Source organism: Loxodonta africana, chromosome 5 (genome assembly GCF_030014295.1).
Source record: "Loxodonta africana isolate mLoxAfr1 chromosome 5, mLoxAfr1.hap2, whole genome shotgun sequence".
Lineage (NCBI taxonomy): Eukaryota > Metazoa > Chordata > Mammalia > Proboscidea > Elephantidae > Loxodonta > Loxodonta africana.
In genome coordinates, this window is record NC_087346.1 from 66,154,916 (window position 1) to 66,169,691 (window position 14,776).

The 14,776-nt window shown below is 38.1% G+C and overlaps 1 protein-coding gene across 11 annotated transcripts in view; it reads right to left on the minus strand.

Moving 5' to 3' along the window:
• PTPN13 (protein tyrosine phosphatase non-receptor type 13) overlaps positions 1-14,776 on the minus strand; it is a 278,545-nt gene that overhangs the window by 156,780 nt on the left and 106,989 nt on the right. For all 11 annotated transcript variants that reach the window (XM_064285603.1, XM_064285600.1, XM_064285598.1 and 8 more), the window contains one exon: positions 14,583-14,761. In XM_064285603.1, coding sequence (XP_064141673.1) covers positions 14,583-14,761 — 179 coding nt within the window. The remainder of the gene's footprint in view (positions 1-14,582; positions 14,762-14,776) is intronic.

The window sequence follows — 14,776 nt, forward strand, 5'->3', positions numbered from 1 at the left end:
ACTCATTCAACATTTTTTTCTAAGTCACTAAGCTAGACATTGTGGTGAGATACATATATCCCATCCTGGATTCAATAATAAAGCTATTACATATTAACATATATTACTATATATATGAGAATATGAATACCTAACAGATACATAACACTGTGTGGCAAGATTACATTATATACATTCAGTTCTACAGAGGGGGTAAAGTAACTTGCCCAAGGTCATATAGCTAGTTAAGTGGTAGAGCCAGGATCTCTGGCCTCTCCTACTAGATGCCTGTAGCACTCTCTGCTCCCACAGTTGTGACAGCTAAAAATGTCTCCAGACATTTCTAAATGTCCTCTTTGACACCCCTGCCTGGCTGAAATAACAGTGCTTTAATTTCCATTGCCTTTCCCAGAATTAGAAGTCTAACAGGCGAGATATATGAATACATACATATGCATCTATGTATTAAACAAATTGGAAGTAATCAATTTGTACTAAGGAAATTCAAGGAGACAAGAAAAGATTACTTGTGATTGTAGAGGAATCAGAGGAAACAAAGCAGCAAGAAGTTACGCTGAGACTTGAAATGTAGATATGTGTCCCCCTTCTGTGTTCTCTTAATATTCTGTACAGATCTACTGTCATTGCATATATTCCCTGTGTTATTATTACTATTGATTTTGTCTGTCTCTTCACTATTACAAAGGTCAAAAAAAGATTATTAAACAAGTAAAAAAAAAAGAGGAAATGAGGACCATAGCCCTGGCCGTAAGACTGAAGAGGAAAAAACAAGAACGGAAGGAGCTGGGAAGTGGGCTTGAGAGATTTGGCAATTAAGTGGATATGTGGAAAGGGAGGAATCAGAGATTAATATTACAAGTAAAATGTGATGCAGAAAAAAGGGAAGTTAAGGAAGCTAATACTACTCATGGGAACTAGAAATATGTCTTTGTCTTTACAATTATAAAGTACTGGATTGTAAACTCCACGAGGGCAGAGACTTCGACTGTCTTGTTCGCCACTCTATCTCCACTATCCCTGGACTTAGGACAGCACTTGATATACAGCAGTAATAGTATTTACTGGCTGGTTACTATACTTTGGGTATTATTCTAAGCACTTTACAACAATCCCATGACACCAAGTGCTATTATTAACCCCTTATAAGTAAGGCATCTGAGACATAGCAAGGCTAATTAAGCAAATTGCCTAAGGTCATGTATATCTTAAGTCACAAAGCCTGAATTCTATCCAGAGCACATACTTGATAAATATTTGTTGAAAAATAAAATTGGATAATGATAAAATAATCATCACTGAGAAAGCTCACAAAACACTGTGTACATCCTGTTTGTAATGAAGAGAACGGAAGACTTTTGAGTCTCATTGGCTTACTAATCATAGACACAGCTGGGTGAAATACTGTAGTCTGATATGCAGATACCTCTCACCCACCCAGTGATCCCTATGAAGAAATAAGAGCCGTTTTATACATGTTACATAGCTCCCTTTAGCCACACTCCTTTGAAATTATGTGGCTATGTATTTACCAGCAATAAAACACAAGTATCTTTGGGTAAAACAATATCATTAATAAACTGTATTCAACAAATGTTCTTTGCCAGCCTCCAATACCAGATGTGATATAGATTAACGGTTTTCAAAATTTATCCTGCACTAGATCTCCTGGAGGACTTGATAAAACAGATCTCTGGGGTCCACAGTTTCTGACTCCGTAGGCCTAGGGTGGGGCTTGCGAATCTGCTTTTCTAACAAGTTCTGAAGTGATGCTTTGAGAACCAGCTGTATAAAGTAAAGGGTATATAACAGTGAGTAGTTAGTCTTTTCCATCTTGAATCTTCTAGTAAACAAGTAATCACAAGAAAAGATAGTATGACATCAGAAAGGGGCACATAGAGGGTACAATAAGGTCAGAGAAAGCTTTAGATCTAAAGTAAAAGTCAGGCAATAAGGGGACGGGATATAAGTGAAAATGGCATGAGGGGGTGTGGAAAGAACATTCTGAGCTGAAAGAAGAGAATGTACAAAGGCCGAGAAGAAAGAAAGCATTGACACATCAAAGATATCGAAGTAAATTCAGAATGACTAAATCACACTTTTTGAAATAAAGACTGCTCACACAGGCTACATACAGTGAGGCCCTGAAGGCCAACTTAAGAAGTCTAGAGTTTATCCGAGGGAACAGAAAACCTGAATGGTTCTATGCACGGAAGGAACAAGATCATTTATGGATTTTCAAAGACACATTAACTGCAGTTTCAAAAATGGGCTAAACAGGAGCAAGACTAGAGTCAGGAAGGTTATTAGAAAGTGTAACCACTAGTCATTTGGGAGGGCGTGACGACTAGTAGAAGTAGTCAGATACCAGAAGAAGGGGTAGAATCCTCAGGAAATAACCCTGACTGAATTTAGGGGAGGGGGCCCAAAGGGAAATGAAAAACTAAGAATGACATCTGAGATTCTTCCCTGTAAAGCAAGAAATGATGGTCCATTCCTTTACAGGGAACACACAGGTTTCGGGGTGTCAGAAGATATACTGAGCTTAGTTTCAGATCTCTTCAGTCTGAGATGCCTGTGGGACATTACAACGAAGATATCTAGGAAGTGGCTGAATATATGAGTCAAGAGCCTTGTGCTAAATAAGTTTGTGAGCTGTCAACAAATAGTTGGTGATTTTTAGATTTTTAAAAAAGTTCTGGTAAAGGTTATGAGCCCTCTGTCCAGAAAAATACACACACACACACAATTATTTTTGCATATAATTTTTGAATTTTCAGTGGCCTCCTGAAGCCATTCCTTTGATAGCGAAGGGTATCATGGATCTTGGGTTAAGGTTCATCAATATACAAAGCAAAAGTACAAATTTATTTGCTCATAATGCTTTTTTTCTTCCAGTATTTCATAAGAAAAAACAAAAACCCAAATTTCCCACAAAATTATTTCAAGAGCACCAAAGTAGGTTGTCATTTTTTGTTCCTGAAATTAACCTTTTCGCTATACTCATTACCTTTTTTTTTTTACATATTTCATATATCTGAGAAGTACAATTGGCTGGTTTCTGAGCTACTGTAGGGCTGGGCACACTAGTATACATGTACTACCAACTAAAATAAATTTTCATGTCTAGAGGAGACCTACTCATGATAAAATGTCCCTAGGGATCTGCTGAGGTAGGATTTTATACAGAGGTTAGACTATTAGCTAGTGGAAAATAGGATGTTGAGGTGGTAATACTTAATTAAAAAAGAGTTAATTAAATTCCTATAGCACTTTATAACTACCATAAACATAGCAAGTAAAAATTTCAATTATAATACTTAAAATACATATAAAACTGTTATAATTAAACTACAAACAGACAAGGTGCAAAGGACTTGAATAGAGATTTTATCAGAGAGGATATTCAAATGACCAACAAACACATGAAAAGATGTTCAAAGTCTTTAGCCATTAAACCAAAAGAAAAAAAAAAAAAACCGGTGGTCATAGAGTCAATTCCGACTCATAGCGACCCTACAGGACAGAGTAGAGCTATCCCATAGGGCTTCCAAAGAGCAGCTGGTGGGTTCAAACCGCCAACATTCTGGTTAGCAGCTGAACTCTTAGCCACTGTGCCAACAGGGCCCCCTTTAGCCACTGTTGTTGTTGTTAGGTACCGGCGAGTCAGTTCCTACTCATAGCGACCCTATGCACAAAAGAAGGAAACACTGCCCAGTCTTATGCCAACCTCACAATTGCTGCTATGCTTGAGCCCATCCTTGAAGCCACTGTGTCAACCCATCTCCTTGAGGGTCATCTTCTTTTTCACTGACTCTCTATTTTACCAAGCATGATGTCCTTCTCCAGGGACTGATCCCTCCTGACACGTTTAAAATATGTGAGATGCAGTCTCACCATCCTTGTTTTTAAGGAGCATTCTGGCTGTACTTCTTCCAAGACAGATTTGTTTGTTCTTTTGGCAGTTCATGGTATAGTCAACATTCTTCTGCAACACCACAATTTGAAGGTGTCAACTCTTCTTCCATCTTCCTTATTCATTGTCCAGCTTTCGCATGCATATGATGCGATTGAAAAACCATGGCTTGGGTCAAGTGCGCCTTAGTCCTCAAGGTGACATCTTTGCTTTTCAACACTTTAAAGGGGTCTTTCACAGCAGATTTGTCCAATGCAATGCATTTTTTTGATTTCTTGACTGCTGCTTCCATGGGTGTTGATTGTGGATCCAAGTAAAACGAAATCCTTGACAACTTCAATCTTTTCTCTGTTTATCATGATGTTGCTTTTTGGTCCACTTGGGAGCTTTTTGCTTTCTTTATGCTGAGGCGTAATCCATACAAAGACCAAGGCTGTGGTCTTTGATCTTCATCAGTAAGTGCTTCAAGTCCTCTTCACTTTCAGCAAGTAAGGTTGTGTCATGTGTATAATACAGGTTGTTAATGAGTCTTTCTCCAATCCTGATGCCCTGTTTTTCTTCATGTAAGTCCAGCTTCTCAGATTATTTGCTCAGCATACAAACTGAATACGTACGGTGAAAGGATAAACCCCGACGCACACCTTTCCTGACTTTAAACCACACAGTATCCCCTTGTTCTGTCTGAACAACTGCCTCCCAGTTAATTAGGCTAATACTTTTGCTGTGGTTATTATTGTTGGTTTGATTGCTGAACATTTTATAGTGGTTTAGGTGAAAGTTTATGGAGTAAATCAGTTTCCCAGTCAACAATTTATAGATTTTTTCATAACATTGGTTGTAGCTCTCTCAATGTGTCAGTGCTCTCCCCACTTCCACCCTGGGTTCCCCATTCCCATTTGCCCAGCTTTCCTGCCTCTTCCTGCTATTTGAACTTTGTTTTTAAGTAAATGCTATTTTTTTCATCTCATTTATTTGAATGTTCTGAAGAGCTCATGCCTCACTGGTGTTAATGCTCGTTCTATAGCCCTGCCCGTTGTTTGGCTGTAGGTGATCTGCGGGAGTGGGTTCAGTTCAAAGTTTGAAGGTTGTCTAGGCCTAATATTGTTTTTAGTGCTTCCGTTCTATCTCCTACTTTGTTGTGTAGAGCGTGGGGGCCTAAAAGCATGCAATACATCATCCAAGGTACAATAATTGGCTTCTATTCATGCGAACCACCATTCCTCTATCTTGCTGTGGTGACTTGCAAGTTGCTGTGATGCTGAAAGCTATGCCACTGATACTTCAAACACTAGCAGGGTCACCCATGGTGGACAGATTTCAGGGGAGCTCCCACACTAAGACACATTAGGAAGAATAACCTGGTGATTCTACTTCTGAAAAAATGGCCAGGGAAATCCTTATGAATAGCAGTGGAACATTGTCCAGTATAGTGGCAGAAGATGAGCCCTTTAGGTTGGAAGGCACTCAAAACACGACTGGGGAAGAGCTGCCTCCTCAAAGTAGAGTCAACCTTAACGACACAGATGAAGTAAAGCTTTGGGGACCTTTGCTGATATGGCAATGACTCAAAATGAGAAGAAGCAATTACAAAAATCCATGAGTAATGGGAATGTGGAATGTTACATAGTATGACTCTAGGAATATTGGAAGTCCTCAAAAATGAAATATAACACATAAAGATTGGTATTCTAGGTATTAGTGAGCTAAAATGGACTGGGATTGGCCATTTTTAATTGGATAATCCTATGGTCTACTATGCCAGGAATGACAAATTGAAGAGAATGGCATTTCACTCATCAGCAAAAAGAACATTTCAAGATATACCCTGAAATACAGCACTGTAAGTGATAGGATAATATCCATATGCCTACAAAGAACACCAGTTAATACAACTATTATTCCAATTTACATGCCAACCACTAATGCCAAAGATGAAGAAACTGAAGATTTTTTACCAACTTCTGCAGTCTGAAATGGATCAAATATGCAATCAAGATGCATTGATAATTACTGGCAATTGGAATGGGAAAGTCCGAAATAAAGAAGAAGGATTGGTAGTTGGAAAGATGGCTTTGGTGATAGAAACAATGCTAGAAATTACAAGATAGAATTTTGCAAGACCAACATCTTCTTCATTGCAAATACCTTTTTTCAACAACATAAATGGTGACTATACATGTGGACCTCACCAGAGGGAATACACAGGAATCAAATCGACTACATCTGTGGAAAAAGATGATGGAAAAGCTCAATATCATCAGTCAGAACAAAGCCAGGGGCTGGCTGTGGAACAAATGTCAACTGCTCACATGCAAGTTTAAGTTGAAGCTGAAGAAAATCAAAACAAGTCTATAAGAACCCAAGTATGACCTTGAGTATATCCTACCTGACTTTAGAGACCCTCTCAATAATAGATAAGCAATAATGACCAAAAACCAAATGAGTTGTGGGATGACATCAATGACATCATACATGAAGAAAGCTAAGTCATTAAAAAGACAGGGAAAAAGAAAAGACCAAAATGGATGTCAGATAAGACTCTGAAACTTGCTCTTGAACATAAAGTAGCTAAGTGAATGGAAGAAATGATGAAGTAAAAAGAGCAAAACAGAAGATTTCAAAGGGTGGCTCGAGAAAACAAAGTATTTTAATGAAATGTGCAAAGACCTGGAATTAGAAAACCAAAAGAGAAGTACACATCAGCATTTCTCAAGCTGAAAGAATTGAAGAAAAAATTCAAGCCTTGAGTTACAATTCTGAAAGAATCTACGGGCAAACACTTAAAAGACGCAGGATGTATCAAAAGAAAACAGGAGGAATTAACAGAGTCATTGTACGAAAAAGAGCTGTTCAATGTTCAACCATTTCAGGAGGTAGCATATGATAAGAGGCAATGGTGTTGAAGGAAGAAGTCCAAGCTGAATTGAAGGCATCAGCAAAAAACAAAACTCCAGGAATTGACTGAATACCAATTGAGATGTTTCAACAAACGGATGCAACACTGGAAGTGCTGAAATTTGAAAAGTGTTGAAATTTGGAAAACAGCTACCTGGACAATGGACTGGAAGAGATACATATTTGTGCTCATTCCAAAGAAAAGTAATCAAACAGAATGTGGAGATATCAAACATCATTAATATCACACACAAGTAAAATTGTGCTGAAGAAAATTTACAAACCATTGCACCAGTACATTGACAGGGAAGTGCTAGAAATTCAAGCCAGATTCAGAAGAGGATATAGGACAAGGCATATCATTGCTGATGTCAGATCGATCTTGGCTGAAAGTAGAGAATACCAAAAAGCTTAGTGTGGCCTGTATAAACCCATCTAGTTATTAAAAGGGACATGTTATCTTCAAAGGTGATATTTTAGGGCAATATAAGTACCTATTTACATAGCTGGCAGTAAGATAAATACTGTCATAGAACTGTATGAAAATCATCACACCCACATAAACACACACTCTAAAAAATATTTACAAAGCACTTTTATATATAGGTCCTATTGAATGAAAAGAACATTTTCATGTGTCAAGATCTTATTAAACACTTACTATTATTCATTTTTTTTTTTTTTTTTATTCACTGGGAGCCTTGGTGGCCCAGTGGTTAAGAGCTTGGCTGCTAACCAAAAGGTTGGTAGTTCAAATTCACCAGCCACTCTTGGAAACCCTAAGGGGCAGTTCTACTCTGCCCTATAGGGTCGCTATGAGTCGGGATCGACTTGATGGCCATGGGTTTGGTTTTTTTGGTATTATTCACTACATGGTGCTAAGCATTAAGCATTTCTTTTTTTTTTTTTTTTTTAAAGTTTTATGTACAATCAACAACAAGTATTTCTTGAGTGCTAGGTTGATGGCAGGTCCCTGGGTGGAACATACAGTTTGTGCTTGACTACTAACCTAAAGGTTGGTGGATTGAACTCACCCACCGGTGCCACAGAAGAAAGGCCTAGAAATCTGCTTCCATAAAGATTACAGCCAAGAAATCCCAGGGAGCAGTTCCACCCTGTAACACATGTGGTCACCATGAATTGGGATGGACATGATGACAATGGGTTTGGGTTTTTTTTTAAAGTTTAGATTAAGGGCATATCCTTAACCCATTACACATAGTTAATGCATTTACCATCCTCTTCTTCAAAATGTCCTTGCTGAACTGAAAGTAAAACACTAGAAAAGGTCATTATTCCTCTGACCTTCACTTTATGTTGCCAAGAGTGGAAGGATCAAAAAACTTACCTTTGATTACTTTGTATTTAGAATTGCACAGGAGCTTTGAGGCATGAGGTAAGCTAATTAGACTTACAAAGAAATCAACTGTAAAATAGTAATGGGAACAATCCCACACCCATCTAACTCCCAACACTTAACAACAGAGTAGCTTCAATCACGTTCTCAAAGAGGTGGTCTAACAGTTGTTCCCCAAAACAACTGGTTTACTCATTTGGAGATCTTGACTTCTCAGGGCAACTTGGAAAAGCCCTAGCAAATAAGAAAAGGATTTATGCTCCTGAAATTTGAACTTAGCATTTTGTTTCTATTATTGTTGCTTTTAAATATCTTCCAGAAAGGATTCATAGACACTTATGAAAATTATCCATAATTAGAATAACTCTAGGGAAGAGCACACGTAGCATTTTTCAGGCAGAAAGAACTAAAGAAAAAATTTAAGCCACAAGTTGCAATATTGAAGGATTCTATGGGCAAAATATTGAACGGCATAGGAAGCATTATAAGAAGATGGAAGGAATACACAGAGTAATTGTACCAAAAAGAATTTGGTCGGCATTCAACCATTTCAGGAGGTAGCATATGATAAAGAACCAATGGTATTGAAGAAAGAAGTCCAAGCTGCACAGAAGGCATTGGAGAAAAACAAGGCTCCAGGTATTGAAGAAATACCAAATGAAATGTTTCAACAAATGGATGCAATGCTGAAAGTGCTCACTTGCCTATGTCAAGAAATTTGGAAGACAGTTACCTAGACAACCGACTGGAAGAGATCCATATCTGTGCCTATTCCAAAGAAAGGTAATCCAAGAGAATCCAGAAATTATCGAACAATATCATTAATATCACATGCAACTAAAATTTTGGAAAGATAATTCAAACACAGTTGGAGCCGTACACTGACAGGAAACTGTGAGAAATTAAGCCAGATTCAGAAGAGGTTATGGAACGAGGGATAACACTGCTGTTGTCAGATGGATCTTCTGAAAGCAAAGAATACCAGGAAGATGTTTACCTGTGCTTTATTGACTATGCAAAGGCATTAGACTGTGTGGATCTTAACAAATTATGGGTAACATTGTGAAGAATGGGAATATTAGAACATATTAGAGCACTTAATTTGTGCTCATGAAGAACCTGTACATAGTTGAAGAGGCAGTCGTTTGAACTGCGTAGTTTAAAATCAGGAAAGGTGTGCGTAAGAGTTGTATCCTTCCACCATATTTATTCAATTTGTATGCCGAGCAAATAATCCAAGAAGCTGGACTTTATGAAGGAGAAACGGGGAATCAGGGCTGGAAGAAGCCTCATTAACAATCTGCGATATGCAGATGTCACAACCTTGCTGCTGCAAGCCAAGAGGACTTGAAACACTTACTAATTACTAATAAAGATCAAAGACTACAGTCTTCAATATGGATTATACCTCAACATAGAGAAAATAAAAATCCTCACAACTGGACAAATAAGAAACATCATGATAAATGGAGAAAAAGTGGAAGTTGTCAAGAATTTCATTTTCATTTGAATATATCATGGACTGCTAAAAGAACAAACAAATCTGTCTTGAAAGAAGTACAGCCAGAATGCTGCTTAGAATTTAGAATGGTGAGAGATTTCATCTCACATACTTTGGACATACTATCAGGAGGGATCAGTCTCTGGAGAAGGATATCATGCTTGGTAAAGTAGAGGGTCAGCGAAAAAGAGGAAGACCATCAGAAAGGTGAAGTGACACAGTGGCTGCAACAATAAGGTCAAGCATAATGATTATGAGGATGGCACATGATCAGACAGTGTTTTGTTCTGCTGTACATAGGACTGCTGTGAGTCCGAGCTGACTCGATGCCACCTAACAACAGTGCCAGAAGAACAAACTAATCTGTCTTGGAAGAAGTGCAGCCAAAATGCTCCTTAAAAGCAAGGATGGCCACTCTTTGTCTCATATACCTTGGACATGCTATTAAGACAAACCAGTCACTGGAGAAACACATCATGCTTGGTAAAGTAAAGGGTGAGTGAAAAAGAGGAAGATCCTCAACAAGATGGATTGACACAGTGGCTGCAACAATGGGCTCAAACATAGCAAGGAATGTGAGGACAGGGCAGGACTGAGCAGTGTTTCGTTCTGTTGTACACTGGGTCACTATGAGTCGTAACAACAATCACAATGCCTTACACGTTGGTGCTTCAGTATTTCCACCATACAGTTATTGATTGTCTGCCTTCACCACTTGCTGGTACTTCTCAATGATTTGATCAAAATTTTGATCAAAGACTCTATAGAAGAATCTCATGGAACATGAAAAGTAGATAAACCTGCATTCATTACATCAATTTTTGTCAGTCTTTTTTCAGATACACAATTGATGGTTCAAATCAAGATGCTTTTCTCCAGCTTAATCATCACACACACATAAGACAACTCAATCTCTGAGAAGGGAAACGTTCTTATGCTTTGTCTGCAGAAGGATAAATCGAACGGTTTCTCTGGATGTATCAAAATTTAAAATATACATGCTTCTTTTTTTTTATTATTGTGCTTTAAGTGAAAGTTTACAAAGCAAGTCAGTCTCTCATACAAAAAGTTATATACACCTTGCTATGTACTCCTAGCTGCTCTCCTCCTAACGAGATAGCACACTCCTCCTCTCCACCCTGTATTCCCCGTGTCCACTCAACCAGCTCCTGTTGCCCTCTGCCTTCTCATCTTGCCTCCAGACAGGAACTGCCCACATAGTCTCATGTGTCTACTTGAGCCAAGCAGCTCGCTCCTCACTGATATCATTTTCTGTCTTATAGTCCAGTCCAATCCCTATTTGAAGAGTTGGCTTTGGGAATGGTTCCAGTCTTGGGCTAACAGAAGGTCCAGGGACCATGGCCTGCAAGGTCCTTCCAGTCTCAGACCATTAAGTCTGGTCTTTTTATGAGAATTTGAGGTCTGCATCCTACTGCTCACCTGCTCCATCAGGGATCCTCTATTGTGTTCCCTGTAGGCTGTTGTAGTCTCTGGTTTATGTGGCCCTTTCTATCTCTTGGGCTCATATTTACCTTATTACGTCTTTGGTGTTCTTGATTCTCCTTTGCTTCAGGGGGGTTGAGACCAATTGATGTCTCTTAGATGGCTGCTTGCTAGTGTTTAAGACCCCAGGCACCTTTCACCGAAGTAGGATACAGAATGTTTTCTTAATACATTTTGTTATGCCAATTGACTGAGGTGTCCCTAAAACCACAGTCCCCAGACCCCAGACTCTGGCCTTTGAAGCATTTGGTTGTATTCAGGCAACTTCTTTGCTTTTGGTTTAGTCCAATTGTGCTGACCTCTCCTGTCTTTCCCTTCACCTAAAATAGTTCTTTTCTACTATCTAATTAGTGAAAACCCTTCTCCCTCCCTCCCTCCCCACCCTCATAACCATTGAAGAATATTTTCTTCTGTGTTTAAACTATTTCTTGCGTTCTTATAATAGTGACGTCATACAATATTTGTCCTTTTGCAACTAATTTCACTCAGCATAATGCCTTCTAGCTTCTTCTGTGTTGTGAGATGTTTCACGGATTCATCATTGTTCTTTATCATTACGTAGTATTCCATTGTGTAAATATACCATAATTTATTCATCCATTCATCCATTGATGGGCACCTTGGTTACTTCCATCATTTTGCTATTGTAAACAGTGCTGCAATGAACATGGGTATGCGTATATCTGTTCATGTGAAGACTCTCGTTTCTCTAGGATATATTCCAAGAGTGGGATTGCTGGATCGTATGATAGTTCTATTTCTAGCTGTTTAAGGAAGCATCAAATTGATTTCCAAAATGGTTGTACCATTTTACATTCCCACCAGAAGTGTATAAGTGTTCCAGCCTCTCCACAACCTCTACAATGTTTATTATCTTGTGTTTTTTGGATTAATGCCAGCCTTGTTGGCGTGAGATGGTATCTCACTGTAGTTTTGATTTGCATTTCTCTAATGGCTAATGGTCGTGAGCATTTCTGCATGTATCTCTTAGCTGCCTGAATGTCTTCTTTGGTGAAGTGCCTGTTCATATCCTTTGCCCATTATTTTTAATGGGGTTATTTGTCTTTTTGTTGAGTTTTTGCAGTATCAAGTAGATTTTAGAGATCAGACACTGATCAGATTTGTAGTCAAAAATTTTTTCCCAGTCTGTAGGTAATCTTTTTAGTCTTTTGGTGAAGTCTTCAGATGAGCGTAAGTGTTTGATTTTTAGGGGCTCCCAGTTATCTAGTTTCTCTTCTGGTGTTTGTGCATTGCTGTAATGTTTTGTATACTGTTTATGCCATGTATTAGGGCTCCTAGTGTTGTCCCTATTTTTTCTTCCATGATCTTTATTGTTTTAGTTTTTATATTTATGTCTTTGATTAATTTTGAGTTAGTTTTTGTTCATGGTGTGAGGTATGGGTCTTGTTTCATTTTTTGCAGATGGATATCCAGTTATGCCAGCACCATTTGTTAAAGAGACTGTCTTTTCTCCATTTAACAGACTTTGGGCCTTTGTCAAATATCAGCTGCTCATATGTGGATGGCTTTTAAAATGCACATGCTTCTCGATTAATAATTTAACTATAAGGAAATTATTAGACAGGTGAGTTTCCACATTTATGTGGAATGATGTATGGAAAACAATATTCATAGCCAATTCTGAATTCTCCAAAGTTTCACATCTAAATTACCCACAACCTGCTATATAGCACAATATGTATTTAATTTTTTTCTCATAGCCTTGCTTATGAAGTTAGATTTTCTTAAGTTAATGGCATCTTTATACTCCGATTGGATATTTCTATCAAAAACGTTCCCCTCTCCTTCATTGTCCCATCAAATGAATTGTCAAAGTGTCAGTTTCATCTCCACTACATCTCCTTTATCCATTCCTACATTCCCAAGGAATTACACTTACTCCTCACTTATGGACCAGGAACAGGTCATTATGTGCAAATAGGTGTTATAAGAAAATGAAGGATGACCACATCAGATCACAAAATGGAGGATGACTACGTCATTACGTAACTGCCAAATTACATCATTACATAATTGCCAAACCACTGAGAATCATGGCCCAATGAAGCTGACATACAACCTTAACCATCACAGCCAGCGTTACTCTAGCCTTGCACTTTGGCGTTACTGCTAGACATTAGTCATGAGTACACAGAGTAGTTGGATAGTAGGTTTTTTATTATGCAAAACTTTGGTTAATGAGATAGTTGATAAGTGAGGAGTTGTTCTTAGGTGCTGTTGAGATGGTTCCAACTCATGGCAACCTTATGTACAACAGAACAAAACACTGCCTGGTCCTGCACCATCCTCACAATCATTGTTATGCTTGAGCCCATTGTCGCAGCTACTCTGTCAATTCATCTTGTTAAGTGTCCTCTTTTTTGCTGATTCTCTACTTTACCAAGCATGATGTACTTCTCCAGGGACTAATCCCTGTGAGGAATAGGTGTACACTATTTTCAGTTCTTCGATCAGGCCATTGAAACACTCCAATTAGATTCTCACATAATCTTTTTTCTCCAGTAGTTATCTACTCAGGCTCACAAGTGTAGATAACTAGGAACTTTATGTGAATTTGACTGGAGTTTGTTGGAATTGAGTTGACAGCAATAGGTTTGGGTAGTTACCTACTCTTGTTAAACTTAACTTCTGAAATTACAAATCACATCATATCACTTTCCTAAAAATATGATTGATCCCCACTGCCTCAGAAGAAGGTCTCAAGTCCTGGCATTCAAAGCCCTCCTCATCCTAACACCCTCTAGATACCTAATGCAGGTCTGACCCTATTCCCCGATCACAGTAGAAAATTTCTTACGTCTTATCATTGCACATACTAAAAATCCTGATTGGAATGCCCATTCTTTGTTCACTGATCTAAATTCTACTCATTCTTCATAGCCTAATGCAAATATTACCTTCTCTTGATTATGTTTCAACACTAAAACTAATTGTATATCTTCTAGGCTTTGACAACACTTTATCTTCTGTTTATTTCATTCTGCCATGTACTATAGACCTATATGTTATATATATAACATATGCATAACATGTTATACATATAACAATATATGTATTATGGATTGTTACACACATGTTGATGAGGGACAATTTTCTAATTATTTTTGTATCTCCATGAGCACAGTCTTTTATACACAGCAGACATTTAAAAAGTATTTGTAAAAATAAATTAGCAACAGTTCATATTTATCATGTTTTGAAATATCCAGAAACATTTATAAAACCATTTTCTAAACTTTCAAATAAAATAAATATGAACCTCTTGGAATATATGATCACATTAAAACAAAATTTTTTCCAAAGAGTTGCAACAGGGTGGCCCAGTTTCTTTCCTTTCCCTACCCCCATCAAAGAAACAAAAGCAAAAACCAGCAAAAAAACTTAACAGTTACCTTTTCAACATCTGAGAGAGAAGTTAGTGATTGATTTTGAAGAACCTCTGGTGCAGTGAATGCTCGAAGATCTTGATTGGAAATATTTTCATCTGTAAATGACACACTACCAGATGGCAGCAACAGCAGAGACCACGGAGAAATAATAAAGCCAAGGGCAGCAGGATCAGCTATGCTCACTTGTTTGTAATCAC